Genomic DNA, 23,795 nt, shown 5'->3' with positions numbered 1-23,795 from the left:
TTGACAATGGGCTACCGCACGAATGCAATTTTTAGACCGCAAGGTCATGTGACTTCAGCAGCTTGAACCGGAAGGAGATCAAAAATGAAGCCATCTTGTTTTGTTCTCGTTTGTTTGTTTATTTCGTGAACGTAGATCAACTTGTGCGGACGTCTACTCAACAGGAAGCGAGACTCTTGCGCCACTAAAATTTGAAATCGCCGCTCAAAGGGCGTGTTTCCTGGGTTGCGAATGGGGAGAGGGTTGGGCGCGGTCTGGTTGTGATTGACAGCAGCAACTCGCGAAGAAGCCGTTTAAGGAGGCGTGTAGGAGGAGAATGAGCCGGTGGGTGGTGGGGGCGACTACGTCATGCGGAACAAGTGACGTAGTATGTATCGCCTCGTGTAATGAGAGGACAAACAACCAAATTGACATATTGGCTGCCCACCAATCTTGGAATATTTAATAGTTAGCGTTATTTTCTCAAAACATGACCCATATAGCACATTCACTCTAAATTGCATGTTTGTATCAACTAATCAACTAAAATGCGCCTCTTCCTCGAAGAAGATCTTTCATTCTGCAAACACTTATATTGTTCAGTTCTACAAGGTATCGCCGCACTTCTGCAATCCAGTTTGTTTCCAGAGAAGAAAAAAAGAATAAACTAATTTGGTCATATGTCCAAAACTGAATTGGAGCATGACAAAAACGTAACAGTTGAATGAAAAACAAACAAACAATGATGTCAACACTTGAACCAATTCCAGAACCAACAATGTTTCACACATCATTAGTGACACGATTAACGCCTTCATAAATTACTTTATATTTTCCAAATGTACACTAACGGCACAATACATCACTTTTGCAATTAATCTGTCTGAAATAAATACTTGCTTCCATTTGGGTGAACTCTCGAGTAGGGGTTTGTACAAAGTGGCCAAAAAGACTGCTCCAAACCAAAATGGGCGACTTCCTGTTCAATTTCAGGCATGGCTGCTTTCATTGATCAACACTTAATTTGGTGTCGAAAAGTGAAAACTGCTGTTGAGGCTAATTTTTCACCAACTTTCCAAATCCTGGAAATAATCAAACTTTGACTCGAAGCATTTCCTGCTTTAGATGACATCGAATAAAAATAAATAAATACATATATATATATTTCAATTTAGTGTTGCCCAACCGTCTTGGATACGTGCTATATTCCCCAGTAGGAGTTTCTCATAGGAGGAGCCCATAAATTTGCATAAAATGGCTGCCTCAAACCAAAATGTCAGACTTCCTGTTCAAATTTGGCCTGGTGTCCTTGAGACTTTGTGTGTGCTCTTTTGATGGACGCATTTACCCGATGTTGTGAAAAAAATAATCCTGTCAGTTTCATCCGTCTGTTCTCATATCAGGTCCCAAGAAGCTAATTAGATTTACTTTATTTTAGACAAATGATACCTTGAGCCTCAAATGAAGTCTGAATAGGCTTTTTTTCCCCCTCTTAAATATATTAAATGGTCGTTGAGGTTAATTAAACTTCTAAAAGTGTAATGGTGCCCCGGCTAATGAATTCAAGGTTATTTTACAGCAGAACCATTAAAAGTGCCCCCCGCCCCCTCTCCTTTTTTTTTTTTTTTTTTGCTTAAACACCCTGGCTATAGTACAAGAGTGATGATCCACTGAAAAGTGCTGTAAAATGATACTAATATGCTGACTGGTTGCCGTTTCTCTTACCAATGCCAGTGACCAGTTGCGTTGTGATATTCCCGTCCATTGTTGTGACTGACAAGACAGCATTTGATGACCTCATTAAGATGATCTGTCGCAAAGGAGGAGGAGGAGGGGGGGGGGGGGGGTGTCTTGTGACGTCAACAGCGCCGAATACAGTCATGGTCTGTCTAAAGTGATCAGCAGTGATGCGGAACTTGTCACGCAATGTTCGTCTTCCAAACTGTTTATTCCCAACAAGAGTCGCGGGGTCACACCGTGTGTTCAGTGTAAATATTGTCAATATGAATGTCAAATTATGATGAGCTGACTGGTATGTTTTTTTCAAAAATATATATATAGACAAACTCCCAACTATTACCTTTGCTGAATTTTTCAAGCATATGTTTATTGAATAACTAAGATTTGCATTATATTATCTTGAAAATGTTACACTAATCTGTAATATTGTGACATGATCTCGTGATTTCTCTTTTCAATTTCGAGTGTAATCTACAAGTCACCAGTAGAGGGCCCCCTCTACTTAATCAGACAAGTGCTTGAGTTGAACTCCGCTAATTGCACAAATACTTGCATCCTCTGACTCATGTGTTTGCTTATATGGAACACAACAATGCTATTATTCTGACCGTTTTATTTCGTAACAAACACACGTCTTTTGTTGTCACCCTAGAAGCAGGTATGATCAAGTCAAACCTTAAGTCAGTCACAAGCATACGAGGTCCAAGTTGAACAAAAACACTTTCATTTCAATACACAAGTAAAACCAGTTTACATTTGAAGAATGACTCATTATATAGGAAATGACCATTCTATGAATCCCTTCACAATTATCCAATATATACATTGCATGTACACTATATTCACACATACAATAATAATTATAGCTTTAAATTGTAAAATTATTATTATGTACACGACATGCTTCCCAGAAGCGTATGAGAGCTTAAATGTCCTAGACATTGTACAGTATATTACAAGAGTAATTAACATTAATAGATAAGACACACACAACATTATACGATGGAGGTTTTCTGATATCAAAGTCAATTCAATTTGACAATTTGGCAGGATGATTAATTTCCCAATGAGTAAATACGCTCAACACCTATAAGATGCTCTCATTTGTTATTGCGCAATACAATATATATATATATAAAAACAAGATAGTCAACTGTGCCTTCGTTTTGGGGGTTTAAACGTTGCTCTTTGACTTCCCAACGGCGGGAAAAGGCTCAAGAGTTTCAGATTTTGGTCTCGGGACCTTCCGCGATGAGCGGCTGAAAGGAGTTGCGGATGCGAGCAGCTTCCGCGGCACAAAGATGGCCAAAGGCTTTGTTGTACCATTCCGGAGTCCGTCCCCTGAAAGACAAACGCCACTTTAGGTCGCAGACATCCAAGTACGAGGGCTTCTTGTCATTCCTGCAATTCGGACTCGTTACGACTGCTTTATTGCAGCTTAGCGATCGTCTACGGACTCGCATGCAACTTTGGGTTACGTCGCCAACATAAGACCCAGAACTGGTAACCCGAAGACCTCCTGTAACTGGATTTTACTGACAGGCTCTGGTTGAAAATATATGTCGAAATAATTTGGACTTACTTGAGATCCACTCTGCAAATGTGAGTCAGCCTGGACTTCCCAGAGCCGCAGGGTTCGAGCAGGTAATTGGACTCCAGGACAATAGCTCGTACCGCTCCGACGGGAGGACAACCCTCGTGCTCGATGGATACCGAAACCAGGGAACATGCGCCTTTGGGCAAGTCTGTCCTCCATGACCTTGGATGGGGGAAGGGGGTGGGTTGGTGGGGGGGGGGGGCAATATGACAGAGTTCAGTAAAGTTACGACGATAGTGACGTAATCCGAATTTGTATCATTTGACCTGCACTGTAAACGGAGAAAACTTTGGCCATGGGTTGTTGAGTGAGTATCGAAATGCTGCATTTGCTCAAATACACAAAATTACCAAACAATTGTGACACAGCCAGCAATCATTTTAGAAGCAAAAAAAAAAAAAAAAAGTTGTGAATTTTTGGAACCTGCTTTGAACGGGGTAAGTTGCACAATCTAGTCGGCTAATTTGAAAGCCAAATAATTGATATGAATTGTAACAATAATAATAATAATAATTGTCAATTTGTCATTAATAATTGGCAAATAAGTCAAGTCCTTCATGAATGTAAGAAAAGACTTTTCAATTCATGTGAACAGGAAATTCCAAGATACAAAAAACAAATTGGCTTTTAAAATAATTCTATTTTCTTATGAATTTATGGGAACAAGAGAAATAAAAACAAATGATTCATGGTTTTATGAATCAATATCAGGTTTGAAAAGGAAAATCGATTCGATATCGATTATTCGATATTTTAAACCCAGCCCTAATTTTTAGTGCTAAATCTGTCTAATAACTATCGTGAGAAATCCGTTTTTAAATCCCCCCCCCAAAAAAAGATCTGATGATTGCGTCGTGTTTCAAAACGTACCTGAGAACCACAAAGTCTCGGCTGGGGTGAGGCGGCATCCGATTGAGGACGTACTGAAACACCTCCGTCTGCTTGTCCAGCGTCTCGCTCACTTTCCACTGCAGCAAGTCAACATCCCACAGGTGGCGCTCTCGCAGCACGCGGTTCAACACCACCGACGGCGGCGCTTCCACCTCCACGGAAACCCTCCAGCGTCTCAGCGGGTTCCCGTCACCCACCTGGACATGAGACAAACTAATGTGACGCACAGTAACTATATGGTAAATCATCTAGCTAGCTAGCTAGCTAACTAGCTATCAATCTAGCTAATAGCGCTATCAATCTAGTGCTATCTCTAGCGCTATTTATCCGTCCATTCATCCATCCAGATATCCATCTATTCAGCGCTCCATCCATCTGTCCATCCGTCCGTACGTCCGTCCGTCCGTCCATCTATCTATCTATCCAGCGCTATCTATCTATCTATCCATCCATCTGTGCATCCGTCCGTCCATCCATCCATCATCTATCCAGCGCTATCCAGCTCTATCTATCTATCCATCCATCCACCCACCCATCTATCCAGCACTATCTGTCTATCTATCCATCCATCCATCTGTTCATCCGTCCATCCGTCCATCCATCCATCCGTCCATCCGTCCATCCATCCATCCATCTATCCAGAGCTATCGATCTATCCATCAATACATCCATCTGTCCATCCGTCCATCCATCCATCCGTCCGTCCATCCATCTATCTATCCAGAGCTATCGATCCATCCATCCATCCATCTGTCCATCCGTCCGTCCATACATCCATCCATCCGTCCATCCATCCATCTATCCAGCGCTATCTGTCTATCTATCCATCCATCCATCCATCCGTCCATCCATCCATCCATCCGTCCGTCCATCCATCCATCCAGAGCTATCGATCTATCCATCCATCCATCTGTCCATCCGTCCATCCAGCCATCTATCTATCCAGAGCTATCGATCTATCCATCCATCCATCCATCTGTCCATCCGTCTGTCCATACATCCATCCATCCGTCCATCCATCCATCCACCCATCTATCCAGCGATATCTGTCTATCTATCCATCCATCCATCCATCTGTCCATCATCCGTCCATCCATCCATCCGTCTGTCCGTCCATCCAGCCGTCCGTCCGTCCATCCATCTATCCAGAGCTATCGATCTATCTATCCATCCATCCATCCGTCCGTCCATCCATCCATCCAGCCGTCCATCCATCCGTCCATCCATCTACCCAGCGCTATCTGTCTATCTATCCATCTGTCCATCCGTCCATCCATCCGTCCGTCCATCCATCCATCCATCTATCTATCCAGAGCTATCGATCTAACCATCCATCCATCCATCCATCCAGCGCTATCGATCTATCTATCAATCAAAGTATTGAACGTGCACCTTTTTGTAGAAGAGCTCCGTGTTATCGGCGCTGCTACAGGACACCCAGTATTTGGATTTTTCGCGGGCCTCTTTGAGCAGGTTTCCCAGCCTCCCCTCGAGGTGGTTCTCGTGCGTTCCGTCGTCGTCCTCCAGCCGCTTGAAGAGCTCGTCAAACGTGGGCGCGTGCAGGTCGGCCTCCACGTACGAGTTGCGGGACTGGGTCACCATTTCGTGCGGGATCTAAATGACAAACGCGAGCGGTCGTAAAAAAAACATGCGAGCCGGAAGACAAAAACACCCGGCGGCTGTTGTACCTCAAAGAGACGGTTGCACTCGGTGATCATGTGAGCGAGACCTTGCGTCGCGGCTAAATTCTCATTCAGGTCCTTCTGGTCTGGCCTTCCACTGGCGTACTTCTTCTGCATTGCCCTGAGCGTTGCGGGAACACAAATTCCATTAGGCCAAAGAAGCAAGGTGGACCATCAAGACTTTATAAAGCTTCGCTTGGCAGGACGCCTCAACTTCATAGCGCTCAATTAAAAGCTTGCTTTGTATGAACACAGCATGATGTCATAAAACTGCGCTTCAAACAGAGCGCTCGTCCTTTTCAAAGAAGGCTTCGAAAACTCTGTCACCTCGTTTAAGTCTGTTTATGGAGTCGTGGATGAAGATAATGAATGAGGAGTTCACAGCATGCGCCAGTGATAGCCCATATGTTTTTTTTTTTTAACTCTTTGACTGCCAAAAACGTTAACTAACGTTTAGTAAAATCCTATGGAGGAGTGCCAAAGACGTTAAAAGACGTTTGTTTCAAAACAGAGGTGAAACTAACCATTTTCTATTGTTGATTACTGAAAAACGGAATATGGTAGAAACAAACTTTTTTTTTCTGATGAAAGATGAGAGTCCAATCTTTCATTTGGTAGTATGTGTGTTTCCATAGTCCAAACACATAATTTTCTGTGGACCTTGAAAGATCAGTCAAAAATGCTTAAATCGGCTGGCACCCACGGCATCCCTTTTCTGAAAACGTCTGGCAGTCAAAGAGTTAAGATTATTAGTAGTCAAGGAGGCCAACAACCGATATTTCAAGTCGATATTCATTTGCTGTGAAAGAGAAAATATAAGCGTAAAAAAAAAAAAAAATCTTTTAAATTCAATCAAGTAAAGAATTGACAGCTTTGTTTACAAATTATAACAAAAATCTTCCAGGATCATCAGCATGTGATAAGCACATAAATATTTCCCTAAAGTTTTGTACTGAAAATAATGATTTCCCCCCAAAACAAACCTGCTCAAAGAGGCCCGCGAAAAACCCAAATACTGTTTTTACAATACAAAAACACAAAAACAATGATTATCTTTCTCTTTTCAGTTTGTTTTAAACGTAAATATTATTTCTACATATCGATTCATAAAACCATGAATCGATTATTTTAATACCATAAATTCAAATTCAAGAAAATAGAATTTTATAGGCTTATTTTGTATCTTACTGTTTTCTTAAAATTTACTGTTCACATGATTTATTTTCTTGCATTTATGAAAGACCCGACTTACTGCTTTTTAAGACTTTTTAATTTATATTCATAATTATTGAATTAGAATTATGAGAATATTTTCATCTCATCCTTGCTGATATCATTGTTTGTGTAGTAACACTTAAGTCTTACGTCTTACTTTCATTATGAAGCTCAATCATTTAACCAGTTACTGCCGCCGCAAAATTTCATTTGGAATTTAATGTTTGTGGAGTTTTGAATCATGTCCTTGATATTCAAAAAGAATTGATGTTCCATAATTAACTCATTCACTCGCAGCCATTTTCACTGAAGCAACCCCCTTCGCTCCCGGCTATTTTACTGGATTTGGACTGATTTCGCAAGGCCCGCAGAATATTGTGTTTTATTGCTGTAAAACCATGGAAACTACCATAAGAAAGATTACAGTCTCTTGTTTCATCAGGAACAAAAAAGTTTCTATCTGTTTCCGTTTCATCATTATTCATGAATCTATTTAGAACTTTGAGTAAATTAGCTTTTTTTTCAACATGGCCCTGGTTGATCTCATAACTACCATTGCTTCATGCATTTTGTTCAGTTGAGAAAAAAAATCTTCTTTTTTTTAAAACGTATAAATACGTCTTTAAAATAGAACGTATTTATACGTTTTTGGGAGCAAGTGAGTTAATTTCGGATTGAACTGAAGCCAATCGAATCAGGAAAAATCAAAATTGAATCGATTGAGGAAATTAGAATCGATACCCAGCCACAGAAAGCGACGGCGTCTGGTTAGCATTTACCTCGGGGAGAGATTGTCTTTCTTGAGTATGTTGAGGTGGAAAAGGGAGGGCGCCAGGCACACCGCAATGTTCATGGGCGTCATCTGGTTTTCCTCCACCGAGGACGTCACATCGCTCAGGAAACAAAGCAGCGTCTGCAGCACCTCTCGGTTTTCATCCGACATCAACATAATGGCGGCCTGGACGGCCTGCAATCTTTGGTCCTTGGGTACATCTGCGTGTTTCAAAACATTTCTTTGTATCATCAATGTGACCTCATAAAGCGGGCGCCGGCGTGTCAAGGCGGAGTGCGGCGTCCTCACATTGGTAAATATGGAGGAAGGTCTCCCCCAGCTTGCTGGTGAGCAGCGGCTCCGGCAGATCCCGGAAGAATTGTTTGACCATGTCGGCCACGTCGTAAGCCGACTGCTCGTCGTATTTGACGTTGTCCGGGGAGCTTTCGTTCAACTGCCTGAGCGCTTGAATTCTGGACTTGACCCCCGATTTGCGAAAGAGTCCCACCTAGCAGCGAGACAAACATGTCGCCGATATCAGACGAGGGCGGCCGGCGGCGTGACGTGAGAGCGAGGTCACGCACTTTCATTGTCCGCATTGTTTGCCATGCGTCTTTTGTATTGTGGAAGAGCCGGCGCCATTGTTCGGGGGAAACCGTACACGCCATTATGTGCATTAGATAACGTCGATCGCTTGTTACGTCACTTGCACAAATACAACCTGAGGACGTGCACTCGGACTCACCTGGTCAAGACACTGGCTCCTCAGGTAGCGCAGGGCCTGCTGCAGGCCGAGGGGCAGCGGCTGTCCAGAACGCTGCACGTGAACTATGAGGGGGACGCCAAACACGTTCTTGTCCTTGTAGTCCGGGACCTTCATTCTCTTCATAAATTTTGGTACGGCCCTAGGAGGGACAAAAGCACATTTGACAAGTCGCACACATACATTTTACACATTCAATATTGTTAAAGGGCAAGTCAATAAAAACAAAACATTTTTGACAATAATATGTTCTACGCTATGGAGGACCAAAACTGCCAAAATAAAAATAAATAAATGACTAAATAAGTCAAAAAATGAATAAAAGTGAAAATAAAAATGGGTATAAAAAATATAATAAAAAAATTAAATACAAAAAATAATACAATATACATATTATTATTTTTATTTAATTTTGGAATTATATTTTTTATCTGTTTTTCCCCACTTATTTATTTATTTAGTCTTTTATTTTTTAATTTGGCAGTTTACTATGCATCCCCACTAGTCTAAATACGATATTCTGGTTAATATTGTGTTAGTGAAATATGAGTTAAGCAGCAAAATCCAGTCATTTTTGTCACTATCACAAAGCGGCCACTTGGTGAGTGAAAATGACATCACGGTTGCTCAAGTCTCAGGTAACAACCAATCACAGCTCAGCTTCAGAAAACAGGTGAGCTGTGATTGGTCGTTGCCCGAGCAACATTAAGTCGACAGCAAGTGGTAAAATGGCCGCCCCCTGAGATGGATAAAAAATGGCTGGATTTTGTTGCATAACCCCACAAATGTAATATTAATCAGAATGTCATGCTTAGAACACATTATGGTCAAAAAAAAAATCCTTCTTGAAGTGATTAAAAGATGCTGACCAGGTCCAGCCATGTTTGTTTGACAAGGAGTATTTTTCCATGATGGCGGTAAGACGGAGCAGAGAGAACTTCTGCAACAAACTCAGCTGGCCTGCCGACTGGTTTGTTATCTGCAACGACGCCACCGAGTGGCTGAGACGATTGGATATCTGAAAGCTGGGCCATCGTAACCTTCAGCAACAAAAGACACAGCAAAGTCAGGAAGAACGTCCTCCGATAATAATAATAATCATCGTTTCAACTCAAGTCTTACCGATTAGGTCTGGTAAGGGAAGCCCCCACACCCGAGTCTCGTCTGTCCCTGAGTCTCGTCGCTTCAATGTCTGAAAGAGAAAGTCCATCCCCGGCACTCGGCGCCGTCTGGCTTTCGGTCACAGAATCCGCCTCAAAGTCCAGCGTGATCTGACTTAAAGACTGAAGGCCGAGCGTGTCGCCAACCCGCGACGCCGCGTCCCCACCCGGAAGTACATTTTGGGACCAGTGGTCGACGATCTGCTGCAAACCGCTGACGTGCATCAGGATGTCGTCCAGGTGAGGGAACAGGTCTTCTTTCTCCAGATCGATGAGGTCGCCAGTGCTGGCGTAGAGATGCGAGCCGGGGACGTTGTCGTAAACGCTGACGCGGCTCCCTCGAGAACAGCACCGCGTGACGGGCCGGGCTTCCCGGCGGCAGGAAATGAGCGGCGAGTCCAGGTGCACGCTGCCCGTGTGCCAGTTGATGGAGGCCCCGTTGGTCGGCGATAAGCTTTCGATGGACAGCGCTTTGGGGAAGGTTCCTGGCTTGTGGTCAGTGGGAATGTGGACCACCAGGTCCTCGTAGGAGCAGAATTCATTGATGCGATTTTGTTCTGCAACTTGCTTGCCTGAGAAGATGTCGACGTCTTCGAGATACATGCCGCTGCGCTTGTGGTGGGCCCGGTACGACGTGCGCTCTTTCAGGCTGGGCGTGCTGCCTGCGCTTCCGCTGGAATGGCCGCTCCCTTCGCTGCCAGACCGGGACGGAACCTTGTGGGACGGCAGCTGCGGAGCGCCGCCGTCTCCGTTCATGATCTCCGCGCACGGCAGCGTCTTGAGGGCGCCGGCTTCCCGCTGCGGCACCGGCGAACTGATGACCAACGTCTTACGGCCCCTCGTGAGCGCCCCTCGGGAGCGCAGCGTCTCCATGCGTCTCAAGAAGTCTTTGGCGCGGGTGCGGCTGGTCTTGCCGTGCTTGTGAGGCAGCGAGCCGTAATGGCTGATGTCTTTTGCGAGATGAGACATTGTAAGCGACGTCAAGTCCGGCATGGCTACGGAATCCGAGTCTTCGGTGCTGAGACCCTGACGACCGCTGCCGCCGCTGCTTTCGCTGTGTACTGAGGATACTTCTGGCTCGCTGAGGTCCGTTACAAGACTTTCGCTGCTGGTTGTGGTTCGGAGAGGCACGTTGTCCCCAGCGGACGGATCTAATCCTTGGTTTCCCAGAAGGCCGTCAATGTCCTGCAGCCTGGACCAGCGTCGGCTGCTCCATTCAAACGTCCATTTGTCACTAATGGCAAACAGGTCTTCCTCATCAGAGTCTTCGTTCTTGTGAAAGATAGATCAGAAAATCACAAAGTTGGAACAGTGCAATTTGAAGACCATCAAGAATAGAGACGGCACTTTAATGAGGGTGCGCCACTCATCAGAGGTGGCAAATCCAAGTCCAGAAAGTAAAAACCCTGCCACAGTTTGACTTTAGCCCCAGGTGCTAGCTAGCTAGCTCCCATGGTGCTCGTTTACCTGCTAGGGAGCTAACTAGCTAGGTAGCATCAGGGACTAAAGCCACACTGTGGCAGGGTTTTTATTTTCAGGTGTTAGCTAGCTTGCTCCCTAGCTAGCTCCCACGGCGCTCGTTTACCTGCTAGGGAGCTAGCTAGCTAAAGCCAAACTGTAGCAGGGTTTTTACTTTCCGGACCTGGTTTTGCCACCTCTAACTTTCATACACAGTAAATTTTGTAGAGTAAGTTTTACTCTAAACAGAGTCTATTTGGTAACACTTAAAACATAGTAATATTTACACTTGGAAGAGAGTAAAATAAATTTTACTCAAAGTAGTTTTTACTGTGTATGAGAGAATTGGCCAATCCTGTGACAAAAACCTAATAAGTTTTATTCACTCAGAAATTCTAAGTAAATTTTAGAATTATAATTTTTTTTTGAGTATGTTTTATTAGTTTTTTGTTTTTCAAAATTACACAAGAGTAACAAGCTCATGGACTTCAGCTTGGGACTCTTGCCACTCTAACACCTGAGCTATGCCACTTCTACTGTATGCTAATATCCAAAAGGAGACCATAAACCTGGTTTTTGGTCTTGGAGGTACGAAGGTTCCTGCTGACACTCGCAATATACTTACACAGTAGGAGCGGCATGGCTCAGTGAATAGATTGTCTACCAACCTGTAGTTGTGGGTTTGTTCCTGAACCCTTGAGTGACTTTATTTATTTTTAAATAAATTAGCAAAATTTTGTCAGAATCTGTCCTTGCAAAATGTACATAGAATTACTGAGTAAAAAATCTCTAATAGTTGTTTCATGAAATAGGCAAACGCTGTTGTATGCAGTAAAAATGAGTTTAAATATTTAACTTTGACAGCGCTAAAAATACTTTTGAGTAAAATTACTCTGAATATTTTACTCTCTTACAAGTGTACATTTGACTGTTTAGAGTGGGACCAAATAGACTCTGTAAGAGTAAAATTTACTCTACAAAATGTTCTGTTTACTAGCACATTTGGCCTCTGTATTGCCAGTCAGAAACCTATTTACGCTGTAAATAGGTTAGGCTGTCATGTATCGGATTACTGACAGTGTATCATTATTACCAGGAAGGACAATGAGCGTGACATGCAGGGACTCGCTGGAGGAAGCGTCTGCTCAGATTTAATAACATTACACAATCAGGAAACAGTGATGCAACATTACTCCTTTGAAAATACATTGCCAAAAATAGAGCATGCTAATAAAAATATCATAGGCTGTATTTCAAAGTGTTATTTTTTTTGCTTGATTTAAATAAGACTATGAATAATATCTAATAACAGGCATGGACATTTTGACACATTCAAAGATTGAAAAACATTAAATTCGCCTTGAAGAAGAAATCCTTATGAATTATTAAAAGCATAATCCCATTGAACACTTACTTTTTTTTTGGGGAGGTTCACATCAAGTTTCAAGGAGGCACACTTATTTAAGGTGTTGAGTCGCCTGAAAAGGGGAAAAAAAAATATCAGCATGCAACAGAAATACATCATTTGTCATTTCATGAGAACTGCAGTGACTGAACTTATTCTTACGACTCGCAAAGGTGGCAAATCCAGGTCCAGAAAGTAAAAACCCTGCCACAGTTTGGCTTTAGCCCCTTGTGCTAGCTAGCTAGCTCCCTAGCAAGTAAACGAGCACCCAGGGAGCTCGCTAGCTAGCGCCTAAAAGTAAAAACCCTGCCACAGTTTGGCTTTAGCCACTTGTGCTAGCTAGCTAGCTCCCTAGCATGTAAACGAGCACCCAGGGAGCTAGCTAGGGAGGTCGCTAGCTAGCGCCTAAAAGTAAAAAACCCTGCCACAGTTTGGCTTTAACCCCTGATGCTACCTAGCTAGCTAGCGCCCTATCAGGTAAACGAGCACCATGGGAGCTAGCTAGGAAGCTTGCTAGCTAGCATCTGGGGCTAAAGTAAAAACCCTGCCACAATTTGGCTTTAGCCACTTGTGCTAGCTAGCTAGCTCCCTAGCAAGTAAATGAGCACCCAGGGAGCTAGCTAGGGAGGTCGCTAGCTAGCGCCTAAAAGTAAAAAACCCTGCCACAGTTTGGCTTTAACCCCTGATGCTACCTAGCTAGCTAGCGCCCTAGCAGGTAAACGAGCACCATGGGAGCTAGCTAGGAAGCTTGCTAGCTAGCATCTGGGGCTAAAGCCAAACTGTGGCAGGGTTTTTACTTTCTGGACTTGGATTTACCACATCTGCTTACGAGCTGTACAAACGAGTTCTTTGTATGCCTTTAGTAACCTCAACATTTGTGAGGACTGAATATGATGGAGAACAAAACTCAAGAACTCTGTGACCCAAAGAACCATCTTTATTTTCAATATGATTGATGCATATGACACAGACAGTAACTATCGGAGTTAACCAAACAAGTCCCCATGATTATTCCTACACATAGCAAGACCCCAGGGGGCTAAAGAGAGGATTGCCCCTTAGTCCAAAAGGCCCAAAGAGCTTTGAATGAGACTGCTAAAACTGGAGACTTCTTCAAAAGGGGATCCCACAGGGCATACATGAAATATCAACCGAAATAAAAGGCAGTTTGGGCGCTATTTATTTTGGTACCGCAAGACTGGTCGGAACTGCTTCACTCCAAATGTTACCATAGCAACGGTGCGGAAGGCTGGAATCACACTGCAGTTGGAACACTTTCCGCTGGTGTTCCATTTGGCCCCGTGGCCACTTTGGAATTTAGATGAGTTGCTTTAGGGCTGTTTGGAGTCACAGAATGTCGTGCGGTGCAAAGCGCCCTCGCACTCCTCCAGCTTTTTCCTCTCTTCATTGTCACTATGGTTACCGTGGCGACAAGCTCTTTTTTCTTTTTTTTAGTCTTCTTGGAAGAGAAGCTCTGTCCTCTGACATAATGGAGTGATATTGAGCCACACTTTTTATGGCTTAATGCACTTTGACGTTGTTAAAAAAAAAAAAAAAAAAAGGTCTAAAATGGACAAGTAGCGCACATCTTGTGTTTGTTGAGCACAATGAGTTCTATGCTTTAAGTCCCTCGTATAAATAAATGTACGGAAGAGGATTAGGGCCGGTGAAGAGAAAAAAAAAGGTTGGCAGGATTCTGGCTTTATTCTCACAATTGTGACTTTAAAGTGAGAATTCTGAGAATAAAGTCAGAATAGAACAAAAGTGAGAATTCTGAGAATAAAGTCAATGAGAATTCTGACTTCATTCTCAGAATTCCCACTTTATTCTCAGAATAGTCAGAATTCTGAGATTGAAGTCAGATTAAATTCAAACTTCAAAGTGAGAATTCTGAGATTAAAGTGATCATTCTGAGAAAAAATTTGGATTCTCACTTTAAGGTCAAAATTCAGAGATTAAAGTCAGAATTCTGACTAATGTGATAATTCTGAGAAAAATTCAGAATTCTCACTTTAAAGTCAGACTTTAAAAAAATAATTCAGAAGTCAGAATAGAATAAAGTGAGAATTCTGAGAATAAAGTCAATGACAACTTTAAAGTCAAAATTCTGACTTTAAAGTGCGAAATTCTGACTAAAGAATCCAGCCAACCTTTTTTTTTTTCTCTTCACTGGTCCTAATCCTCTTCCGTATACATTTCGTGAGTGTAGTTAGGACGGGTCCGTCTCATGTAGCGCCATTTTTATTCGTATTCCCAATCTGACTGTTAATGATTCGTTTTTCAAGCACAAGCACATTGAAACACGGACACATTTGATGTATTTACCTGCAAAGAGGCTCGACGAGATCTTTGTCCAGAAAGTCATGGTCTCGTTTGACGGGGCTGATGTCAATTGGGAACTGAGAATCTTGAAGGCGAAGAAAACAATCAGATTAGAAGAGCGAGAGTCCAAGCGAGTGGCGGCGTATTCCCGCAAGCCAACTGTGACACTCGCGTAGCATTTCATGCTAATGAGAAGGGACAACATTTGCCTGCGTGCGCGGGATGGTTACGTGTTTCCCCGGGTTCGGCTCTTCTCTTACATAACTTGGTGGAGCGCTTCCAGAATCTCTGAATCCGACATTCCGCCGCATTCATGTAAAGTCATTAACTTCGTATGAAAAGCGGGCCGGCAGGCAGCGATGACCGCTCAGACTGAAACAAGGCTCGGCCTGTTCGTCGGACTTCCTGGCTTTGAAGCGGCGCCGTTGCATCTTAATAATGGATTTCATCTGCAGCGCGATTTGTAAGAGACGATCACGTCGACAAAGAAACTCGCTCTTAGCTGATTTGCGCAACGATTTCCTGTCAAGGAACCGTCTCAGCTTAGCCTCCGGACAAGAGGTCGGGTTCAAGCAACAGTGAACTGCGCTGTTGGAGTTGTATCGCAGACCCGCCATCGCCTCTTGACCAACAGATCTGCCGACGGGGAGGATGCTTGCTTAAGGCTTAAAACTAGCGGTTTCAGGTTAAAATAAAATAAAAAATTCATACAATACTCATATTCATCAAAGTCCTGGAACTTTTCTGACACACCTCATAGTAATGTACAAATCCATTGAAGTCATTTGCTCCCAAAAACGGGTTCGATACGTTCCATTTTATTTTATATTACCATGGTCTCAAAAACGCAAGTTTTTAAAAAAAATAATAAATTTTTTTATACTAGATCAAAAAGGAGGCTTTGATGCAGCCTCTGACCTGAAGAGGACGCTTAAAGCAATGGTAGTTATTACAAAAACGGCCAGCAGGTGGCAGCAGAGTATAAGAGATCAACCAGGGCCATGTTGCAAAAAAGCTCTTTTTCCTAGTGTTTTAAACAGGTTTGTGAATAATGATCAGACTTAGCTATATTCTTATGCTAATTGCTGCAAAACAGAAACAGATAGAAATGTTTTTTTTTCCTGATGAAAGAAGAGACTCTAATATTTCTTTTGGTAGGTTCCATGTTTTTAGAGCACAATATTCTGTGGGCTTTGCAAAGCCAGTCAAAATCCAGCAAAACAGCCGGGAGCGAAGGGGGTTGCTTCAGTGAAAATGGCTGGGAGTGAATGGCTTGAAAACCAGATCAATTGCAATGTGAACCCTGTATTTCTTATATTTCGGTTGAAACCCGAAGCAGATGTTGGCCATGTTTTGTCTCGTCTGGTGGGCTCCAGAACGCGTGGACGACTTCAATGAGCCGCGCGGCGCGCGCGGCCCACGAATGCGTGGAATTGTGGCCCGAGCCACAAGACGACCTTCTGTGCCGCATTCAGCTCGCGAACAGCGGTTTGTTTCACACCCGCGATAATGGCCTCAAATAAAAAGCTCTGCCGGTGGGGTTCGATCTTCAAGTCTACCTTGAACCCGGTCGGCGGCCTTTCCTACTTTGTGACGAGTTTTTCCACATTTACCTTCAAAGAGCTGAGCGTATTGAGGAAACCCGGCGGCCCGCAGCCAGTCGCACGCCTCCTTCGCCTCGACTTCTGTGAACACAAGGACACGGCGTACAGAACGTTGACGAGACATTCATCCATATTTAGCTTCTTTTTCTTTGTCTTGTTTTGCGTTTGTGACTCGCTGAGAGCAAAAACAACCCAATGATCATGGATTACAGTAGGGCCGCTCGATTATGAAGAATACATTCATCACAATTATTTTTGGTAATAATTAAAATCACGATCAAGACGATCATTTATTTTTTGGTACAAAACAAGAGAATTTTTAAGACAAATAAAAAAAATTTTTAACAGAATTATGCAAGTTCCTTTTGGATGAAAAAAAATTGATTACATTTGTTATTTTAAAATTTTAAAAAGGTGAAATGTATAAATTCAAACAACTCAAAATGAGTATTAATAAGCTTTTTTTTTTTTTTTTTTTTTTTTTTACGATTTGCTGATTTTGCAATTGTGGCGAGTAATAATTGAAATTGTAATTGAATTTCGATTAATTGCACTGCCCTCGATTACGGCACATTTTTTTTCTGTGTTTCTGTCTTGTCTTGTCTTGAATAAGCCAACGGTCTCCCCACAACCAAATATGTGATCCGAACACGCCCATATGAAAATCCATTTATTATATCTTTGACAATTATAAATGTACAACTTTGAATTCAGCATTGTGACCGGATGTAACAAATATGACACAAATCAAAAGTCATATGTGGGGAAAAAAAAAAAGGTGTTTGTTTGTTCAAAAGGACCAATAAATACTCTATTTACAAAGAATCGGAAATTCCTCTCATATATTTCATGGTTCAGGCTTTTTAGGATTAAAAATAGAACTAAAAAAACCTCCAGATATTTTGAGTTACATGCTTACAAGTTATGCACGCCGACACCCCTGCAAATGAGCTAAAGTGATCAAAAAGGAGCCTTATTATCTCTTTGACTGCCAGACGTTTTCAGAAAAGGGATGCCGTGGGTGCCAGCCGATTTTAAGCATTTTGACTGATCTTTCAAGGTCCATAGAAAATTATGTGTTTGGACTATGGAAACGCACATACTGCCAAAAAAAGATTGGACTCTCATCTTCCATCAGAAAAAAAAGTTTGTTTCTACCTTATTCCGTTTTTGAGTAATCAACAATAGAAAATGGTTACTTTCACCTCTGTTTTGAAAAAAACGTCTTTTAACGTCTTTGGCACTCCTCCATAGGATTTAACGTTTTTGGCAGTCAAAGAGTTATCTGGGCTGGATTTATTGGACGGCCTTATAAATGTCATTTATGTCTTTTTTTTTGAAATGTGAAAACCACAATGGCCTGTTTTTCCGAAACAAATTAACATTGAAAAATCAGAACTCATGGAAAACAGTGGCAAGCATGTAGCTTCGTATAACGCTATCATTTAATTTATGTTAGGAAAGAATTGAGTGCAAAGAATTCCTCGCAACACCAGTCAGTGAAGAGAAATTGCAATTCCAGCACAGATTTCCTGCCAATTTGGCGAGAAGCAAAAGTCGTCGCACTATTTACTTTAGTGGGCCACATGAAATGATGTGATGGGCCTTGGGTTTGACCCCTCGCTATTTGCTATTGATTATTCTGGGGCCAGCGAGTGCACACAGACAACATTAACGGCTGCATGTTACCAGCACGCCTTATTTTTTATTCAAAATGTTGTATTATCGTTGAAATAGAAATAGTCTGCATTTTGATGTCTTTATGTGAGGTGGGCTTGAGAAGTACTTTTTAAATGTTAGGACTGTTCTGTGGGGTTTTTTTTTTTTTTTTGTAATTCACAAATTCAGCCATTTTTTTTGGTGCACTTTCTGAAATGTTCTCGGTGAGGTCAGAGGTCATTTTGCTTAGCGTAAAACAGTCTAATGAGCAGCACTGTTCACGAGGACGACTTGGCTTGAAAACTCACAGTCAATACAACGAGCGCAATATGAAGACATCAAGCTGACGTGACCGCGCGTTTGCCGCCGCCGTCGTCAAAGAAACAAACGGTTGTGGCACCTTCACATGAATGCTAACACGGCTATTTAACTGCCACTGGTGAGAAACATTGGCTGACGCAACAGCGTTACAGGACAAACATCGTCCCCAAACACAGTGTTCCAAAATATAGATCAGGGATCTGATTTGACCAAAGTGAAATTATCTGAAAATTTAGCCGGGGGTCTGGGGGCCGCCGGCCCCCCGGAGCTCATGGGTTTTCCGTGTTTTTAAGTACTTTCAATGCACTCACGTGACAAAGAAATAGACAAAACAACAGCATAAAATTTCAATGTATATTGAACTATCCCATATAAAATGGCAGTTTAGGTCAACTCAAAATCAGTCACATTCAAAAACATTGGACTGCCTTTGCTTTTAACTCTTTGACTGCCAGACGTTTTCAGAAAAGGGATGCCGTGGGTGCCAGCCGATTTTAAGCATTTTGACTGATCTTTCAAGGTCCATAGAAAATTATGTATTTGGACTATGGAAACACACATACTACCAAAAAAAGATTGGACTCTCATCTTTCATCAGAAAAAAAAAGTTTGTTTCTACCTTATTCCTTTTTTCAGTAATCAACAATAGAAAATGGTTAGTTTCACCTGTTTTGAAAAAAACGTCTTTTAACGTCTTTGGCACTCCTCCATAGGATTTTACTAAACGTTATTTAACGTTTTTGGCAGTCAAAGAGTTAAAAACTATCACTGAGAATATCATCATATCTAACTAATGTGATTACTAAGTTAACACATAAATAATGTTGAGGGGTTCAAATTTCATGAACAAATAATTGTATCATGACCAAATGAAAAGTAACTCATATTAGAGCATACCACAAATGTCTTTGTTATAGCAGAAGATGTTATCTGTCGGAGTCACGTGCATACACAATGAACTACTAAAAAAAAAAAAAAAAAATAAACGAAAATTTGAAATTTTTATTTTTGGAGATAAAAAAAAGCGGAATTCCGCGAATTAGCGGAAAAATCACATCCCTGATAGATGCATGAACAAAAAAAATCTGAGTAACTTGTTTTTTTTTTTTTTTTTACGCCAAGTACCAGCTCAAAAAAAACTAAAAAAATTGACTCGCCAAGTGCCACCATCATTACCAACATTAAAATCCATTCCATTACAGTTTCAACATTTCACGTTGAGCCATTTTCAGCAGTAAAAAAGTGAATACTTGGTCCAGAATGAAAAACAAATTCTTCCACTTGCTGTCGACAGAAGATGACATCAGCCGTGCTGAGGAAGCAGGTAACAACCAATCATGGCTCACCTGTGTGTGTTCAGGGTTTGGTTAGCAAAATGAGCCACGATTGGTCGTTACCTGCTTCCTCAGCACGGCTGATGTCATCTTCAGTCGACAGCAAGTGCAAAAAATCGTTTTTTTAAAGGTATTAATTCTACATGAAAAATAATGAAGTTATCAAATTCATTCTGGACAAAATATTCATTTTTTTTTTACTGCTGAAAATGGCTCAATGAGTCAAGTTGATCCCTTTAATTATTTGGCATACCACTAGAGGGAGCCGTGGGAATAAATGTGTCCAAGACTAAATTAAAGAGGCTTCATGTTGAAAAACAAAAAAAGTAGAACAAAATTCCAATAAAATATTCAAACGGATACAGATTTTGTATCTGATATAACAAGGCCACCTGCGAATTGGTGAATTTTAAGCAAACTTCCTCAAATATACACACTTCATTACGTCACTCTTAAACTTAAACTTAACATATTTCGTGTTTTGCCCATCTTGGTAAAATTTAAGCTCATTTAATGAAGAGAGAATTGGAAACGCCATTCGACCAGTAGCTCCCATTTTTAAATCCAAGGCATTTTATTAAAACAAATTGTAGACAACGACAATCTTGTCTCAAATTGCTCATGAATTGATTTACAAAGTGTGAAATCTGAAAGCTGATATCCTTGCAGGAATTGAGTACAGAGATCGTAAATAATAATTTGCGGTCCAATTACAGGTTAGCGTTTCTCTTCTCGTGGACTACATTGAATCGTTCTGGCTTTCACTGACAAACTCAAATTCAATTTTTTTGTAGTAAACAACATTTTGAGACCAATGAAGTGAAATTTGAAGATCATTTCCCAGCAGTTTGCTTACCGAAGCTACTTCCGATCGCAAGCAAGCAAAATCCAACATCCCACGGACGGATCCCGCTTCTGACGTCTCACACCGCTGTCACGCAACGGCCGTAACTCGAGCCGCAACCATTGGTGGCACAATATCGCCCGCCCGCCCGAGAGGCCACCCCCCCCCCCCCCCCCGCTTTCGACACCCCTCCAAACCACCCCCGGCCGGGACTCACCTGCGTTGCTTCACAAGCGTGTGACGGCGGACAAATCAATGAAAAGTGACTTTGCTCTCCAGCCCTGACCAACAACTGAATAAATATTAGCAGTCACCCCCCCGAGCCCCCCACATCCAGGTCCGTCCTTGGAAGACTTAAAAAAAAAAAAGATCCACTGTTGACCGCGTCAACAAGGTCTGTTCCTATCTGCGGCGTTCACACCTGCATCAGCAACATGTCAAGAGCTTCTGTTCAGCCGCTTCTCCCTCCCAGGTGCTTAATATCCCACCCGTCCCGTCCCGTATTGTTCCGTCCAGCAGCCCCCCCCCCCCCCCCCACAACCCTCCAAAGTAGTAACACGAGCTGGGAATTCCTCCATGTTTGGCATTCTGTAACGCGACACGGAGACATTCTGTCCTCTCATCCTCTCTCCGAGGAAATCTCCCATGGATAAAAGGCTGGGGCGGGCGGGCGGGCACGATGCCAAAGAATGAGAGCTTGTGTTTTGCTCGAACCACTACGCTCGCAACCTGTGTGCGGTCTAGGGTTACGAGTCCACAAGAGATGCAAGACTCGTTTGGACGGGACACAATGGCACAGAATGTCCTGAGATGTGTGCTACTGTCTGAGAGGGTGACTTTTTTTTTTTTTTTTTTGTATGCAACATTACAATTATTAGGGGTGTGCAAAAAAAAAAAAAAAGGATTCTCATTAGAATCACGATTCTCATTTAGTACAATTCAGAATCGATCTTAAATGTCCCAAAATAAATTTTATTTAAATTACTTTACACTTTCTTGCCCTTGTTTGTGTGTGCCTTTATCTGGAGCGCTGTTCATGTTGTACCCGGTTTGGCCACTTAGGGGCAGCGTGGTTCCACGCCTTCTGATACACTGTTAAGTTGTAGCCACATTAGAGAGTAGAAAAAGAAAGTCGCGATCAAGTTATTCAAATTAAAATTGTTGTTTTTTTTGCAGCGTAGGAAGATCATATGCCGGTGAGCAATGTTAAGATGCTTCTCTGTATACATTCATGAAGCGTTTTTTTGTTTGAATAGCCGTTCTTTTGAGAGATAAAAGTGCCGCGAGTAGCGCGCTAATTAGCATTAGCGAGTCAGACTGGAGAAGATCATGATGATTTTTTTGCACATCTATAAATTGAAGCAGAAATCATTCATTTTGAATCAAAAATTGATTCTGAATCGAATCGCAGACCCAAAAATCCGAATCGAAACATGAGACAGTCAAAGGTTCCCACCCCTAATGATTATGGGATTAAAATAATAACAAAACGAGTTCCTTGCGTGACATTTGTAACCTCCGAATGGTGTCGTGAACTGACTTGACTTGGCCAAGTCATGTGACTGATTCAATGCCATACACACCATTTTCTAATTTTATGGTGACAGGGTAACATTTCAGTACTGAGAAGGGGTGCCAGGCGATTAATATTAAAATCGCAGGACTTCAATAATTAACTCACGATTAATCACAAATTTTGTTTCTGTTTCAAATGTACAATAAAATGCACAATAAAAAAAAATATTCAAATTTTTCATACACTTGTTAATGTAAAAGTGGAAAACAACGTTAAACTAATAGAAATATGGCCGCCTCTTTTAGTCATTGATACAGTAATTTAATAATAATTCCTAAAATTGAGTTAAAATTAAAATGATGTGCTTTACTGTAAAAAAACGTGTGTGATATTGATTTGTGTTGAGGTCAAATTTCTGCCACTAGATGGCATAATTGCATTAGTAAGACGTCAGTGCATTTTTCTTTCCATATTTAGAGCCATCCCATCTTTAACATGAAGTAACTTTTGAAATTCTGCACATTTTTAAAATTGTAAAATACAACATGACCCCAAGTCTCCACAAATATATGCATTATTATTGAATTTATTACGGCTAAATTTTGTTGTGTGTCTGCTGTGTTGTGACTGGAATTCCCCCAGTACAGGTTTTCCAAGCAAGGGGAGGTCATTAATTACGTTTAAAAAAAAAAAAGTGTTTAACTCAAAATGAACGCACTCATTTTGACACCCGAGTCACCCTTACAGGAAACCTTTAAAAATGTCAAACGTTGCTGCATGCTTTGAATGGCGTGTAAAGAAGACACCTCTGGTGGACAAACCAGTACACGCTAGTCACTAGCCTATGCTAGCATAGCCTCAGCGCCAGAGTCCCAATTACAATCATGGAAAAGAACTTCTCGGACTTAAACACAAAAGGATCAAGTACGCACTCGCAAATGTTTTTGCGTACTCACGTGAAATTTTCATCATATAGTCGGGCTGCTTCAAATATCCGTCAAGGCGCGCGTGATTCCAAAGTCACAGCATCTTTTATTCCCACGCATTCCTGCTGGCTCTCGGCGCAAGCTTGGACTTTCAACTGGGCTCCTTCCCCTTTTTTCTCCTGCCGTCTCAACCCTCCTCCGCCGCCGCCGCCACTAAAGGCCGCTCCTAAATCTTGCCTTCAAAAACCCCCACCCCCCCCAACTGCCATCCCACCCCCTTTCCTGCTCCATGTGCCCGAGCCTCCCACTCAACGGTGCCCAAGACAACTCTTGTGTAACCCGCACGCCAAGTTTTTGCCATCGCCACGGAATTCCTGGACCCCTTCCGGGATCTTTTCAAAGGTGATTACATCATCAAAGCTTTGTCTCTTGAGAATGTTTATTTGAACCAATTGTGGTTTTCGCAGAGCGCAGATGTTCTTCCGGGGGGGGGGCAAATCTTGTCTTGGCTGGGAGAGGGGAAAAAGTATGACATCAAGCGTCAGCAGCTGTGAGTCACACTTCGTCGTCTGCCCGAACTGTCTGGAAGGAGGCCACCGATGAAAGG

At 42.2% G+C, this 23,795-nt stretch overlaps 1 protein-coding gene across 7 annotated transcripts in view; it reads right to left on the bottom strand.

The window, feature by feature from the left end:
- Positions 1-2,060: 2,060 nt before the first annotated feature.
- The window catches only part of stard13b (StAR related lipid transfer domain containing 13b), a 68,128-nt gene continuing 46,393 nt past the window's right edge, over positions 2,061-23,795 (bottom strand). For 6 of the 7 annotated variants that reach the window (XM_077565624.1, XM_077565629.1, XM_077565631.1 and 3 more), the window contains 13 exons: positions 16,598-16,669; positions 14,988-15,069; positions 12,672-12,735; positions 9,762-11,071; positions 9,509-9,679; positions 8,622-8,781; positions 8,186-8,384; positions 7,884-8,097; positions 5,896-6,010; positions 5,600-5,821; positions 4,187-4,404; positions 3,302-3,478; positions 2,061-3,060 (listed from right to left, as the gene is read on the bottom strand). In XM_077565624.1, coding sequence (XP_077421750.1) covers positions 2,943-3,060; positions 3,302-3,478; positions 4,187-4,404; positions 5,600-5,821; positions 5,896-6,010; positions 7,884-8,097; positions 8,186-8,384; positions 8,622-8,781; positions 9,509-9,679; positions 9,762-11,071; positions 12,672-12,735; positions 14,988-15,069; positions 16,598-16,669 — 3,122 coding nt within the window. In that variant the 3' untranslated portion in view covers positions 2,061-2,942. Of the gene's footprint in view, positions 3,061-3,301; positions 3,479-4,186; positions 4,405-5,599; positions 5,822-5,895; positions 6,011-7,883; positions 8,098-8,185; positions 8,385-8,621; positions 8,782-9,508; positions 9,680-9,761; positions 11,072-12,671; positions 12,736-14,987; positions 15,070-16,597; positions 16,670-23,218; positions 23,377-23,795 lie in introns of those variants that run through there. The other variant, XM_077565632.1, reaches the window with a different exon arrangement.

The sequence above is a fragment of the Vanacampus margaritifer genome, chromosome 5, assembly GCF_051991255.1.
Source record: "Vanacampus margaritifer isolate UIUO_Vmar chromosome 5, RoL_Vmar_1.0, whole genome shotgun sequence".
Classification (NCBI taxonomy): Eukaryota; Metazoa; Chordata; class Actinopteri; order Syngnathiformes; family Syngnathidae; genus Vanacampus; species Vanacampus margaritifer.
The sequence above is the reverse complement of the archived record's forward strand: the minus strand, read 5'-3'. Positions and strand labels throughout refer to the sequence as shown.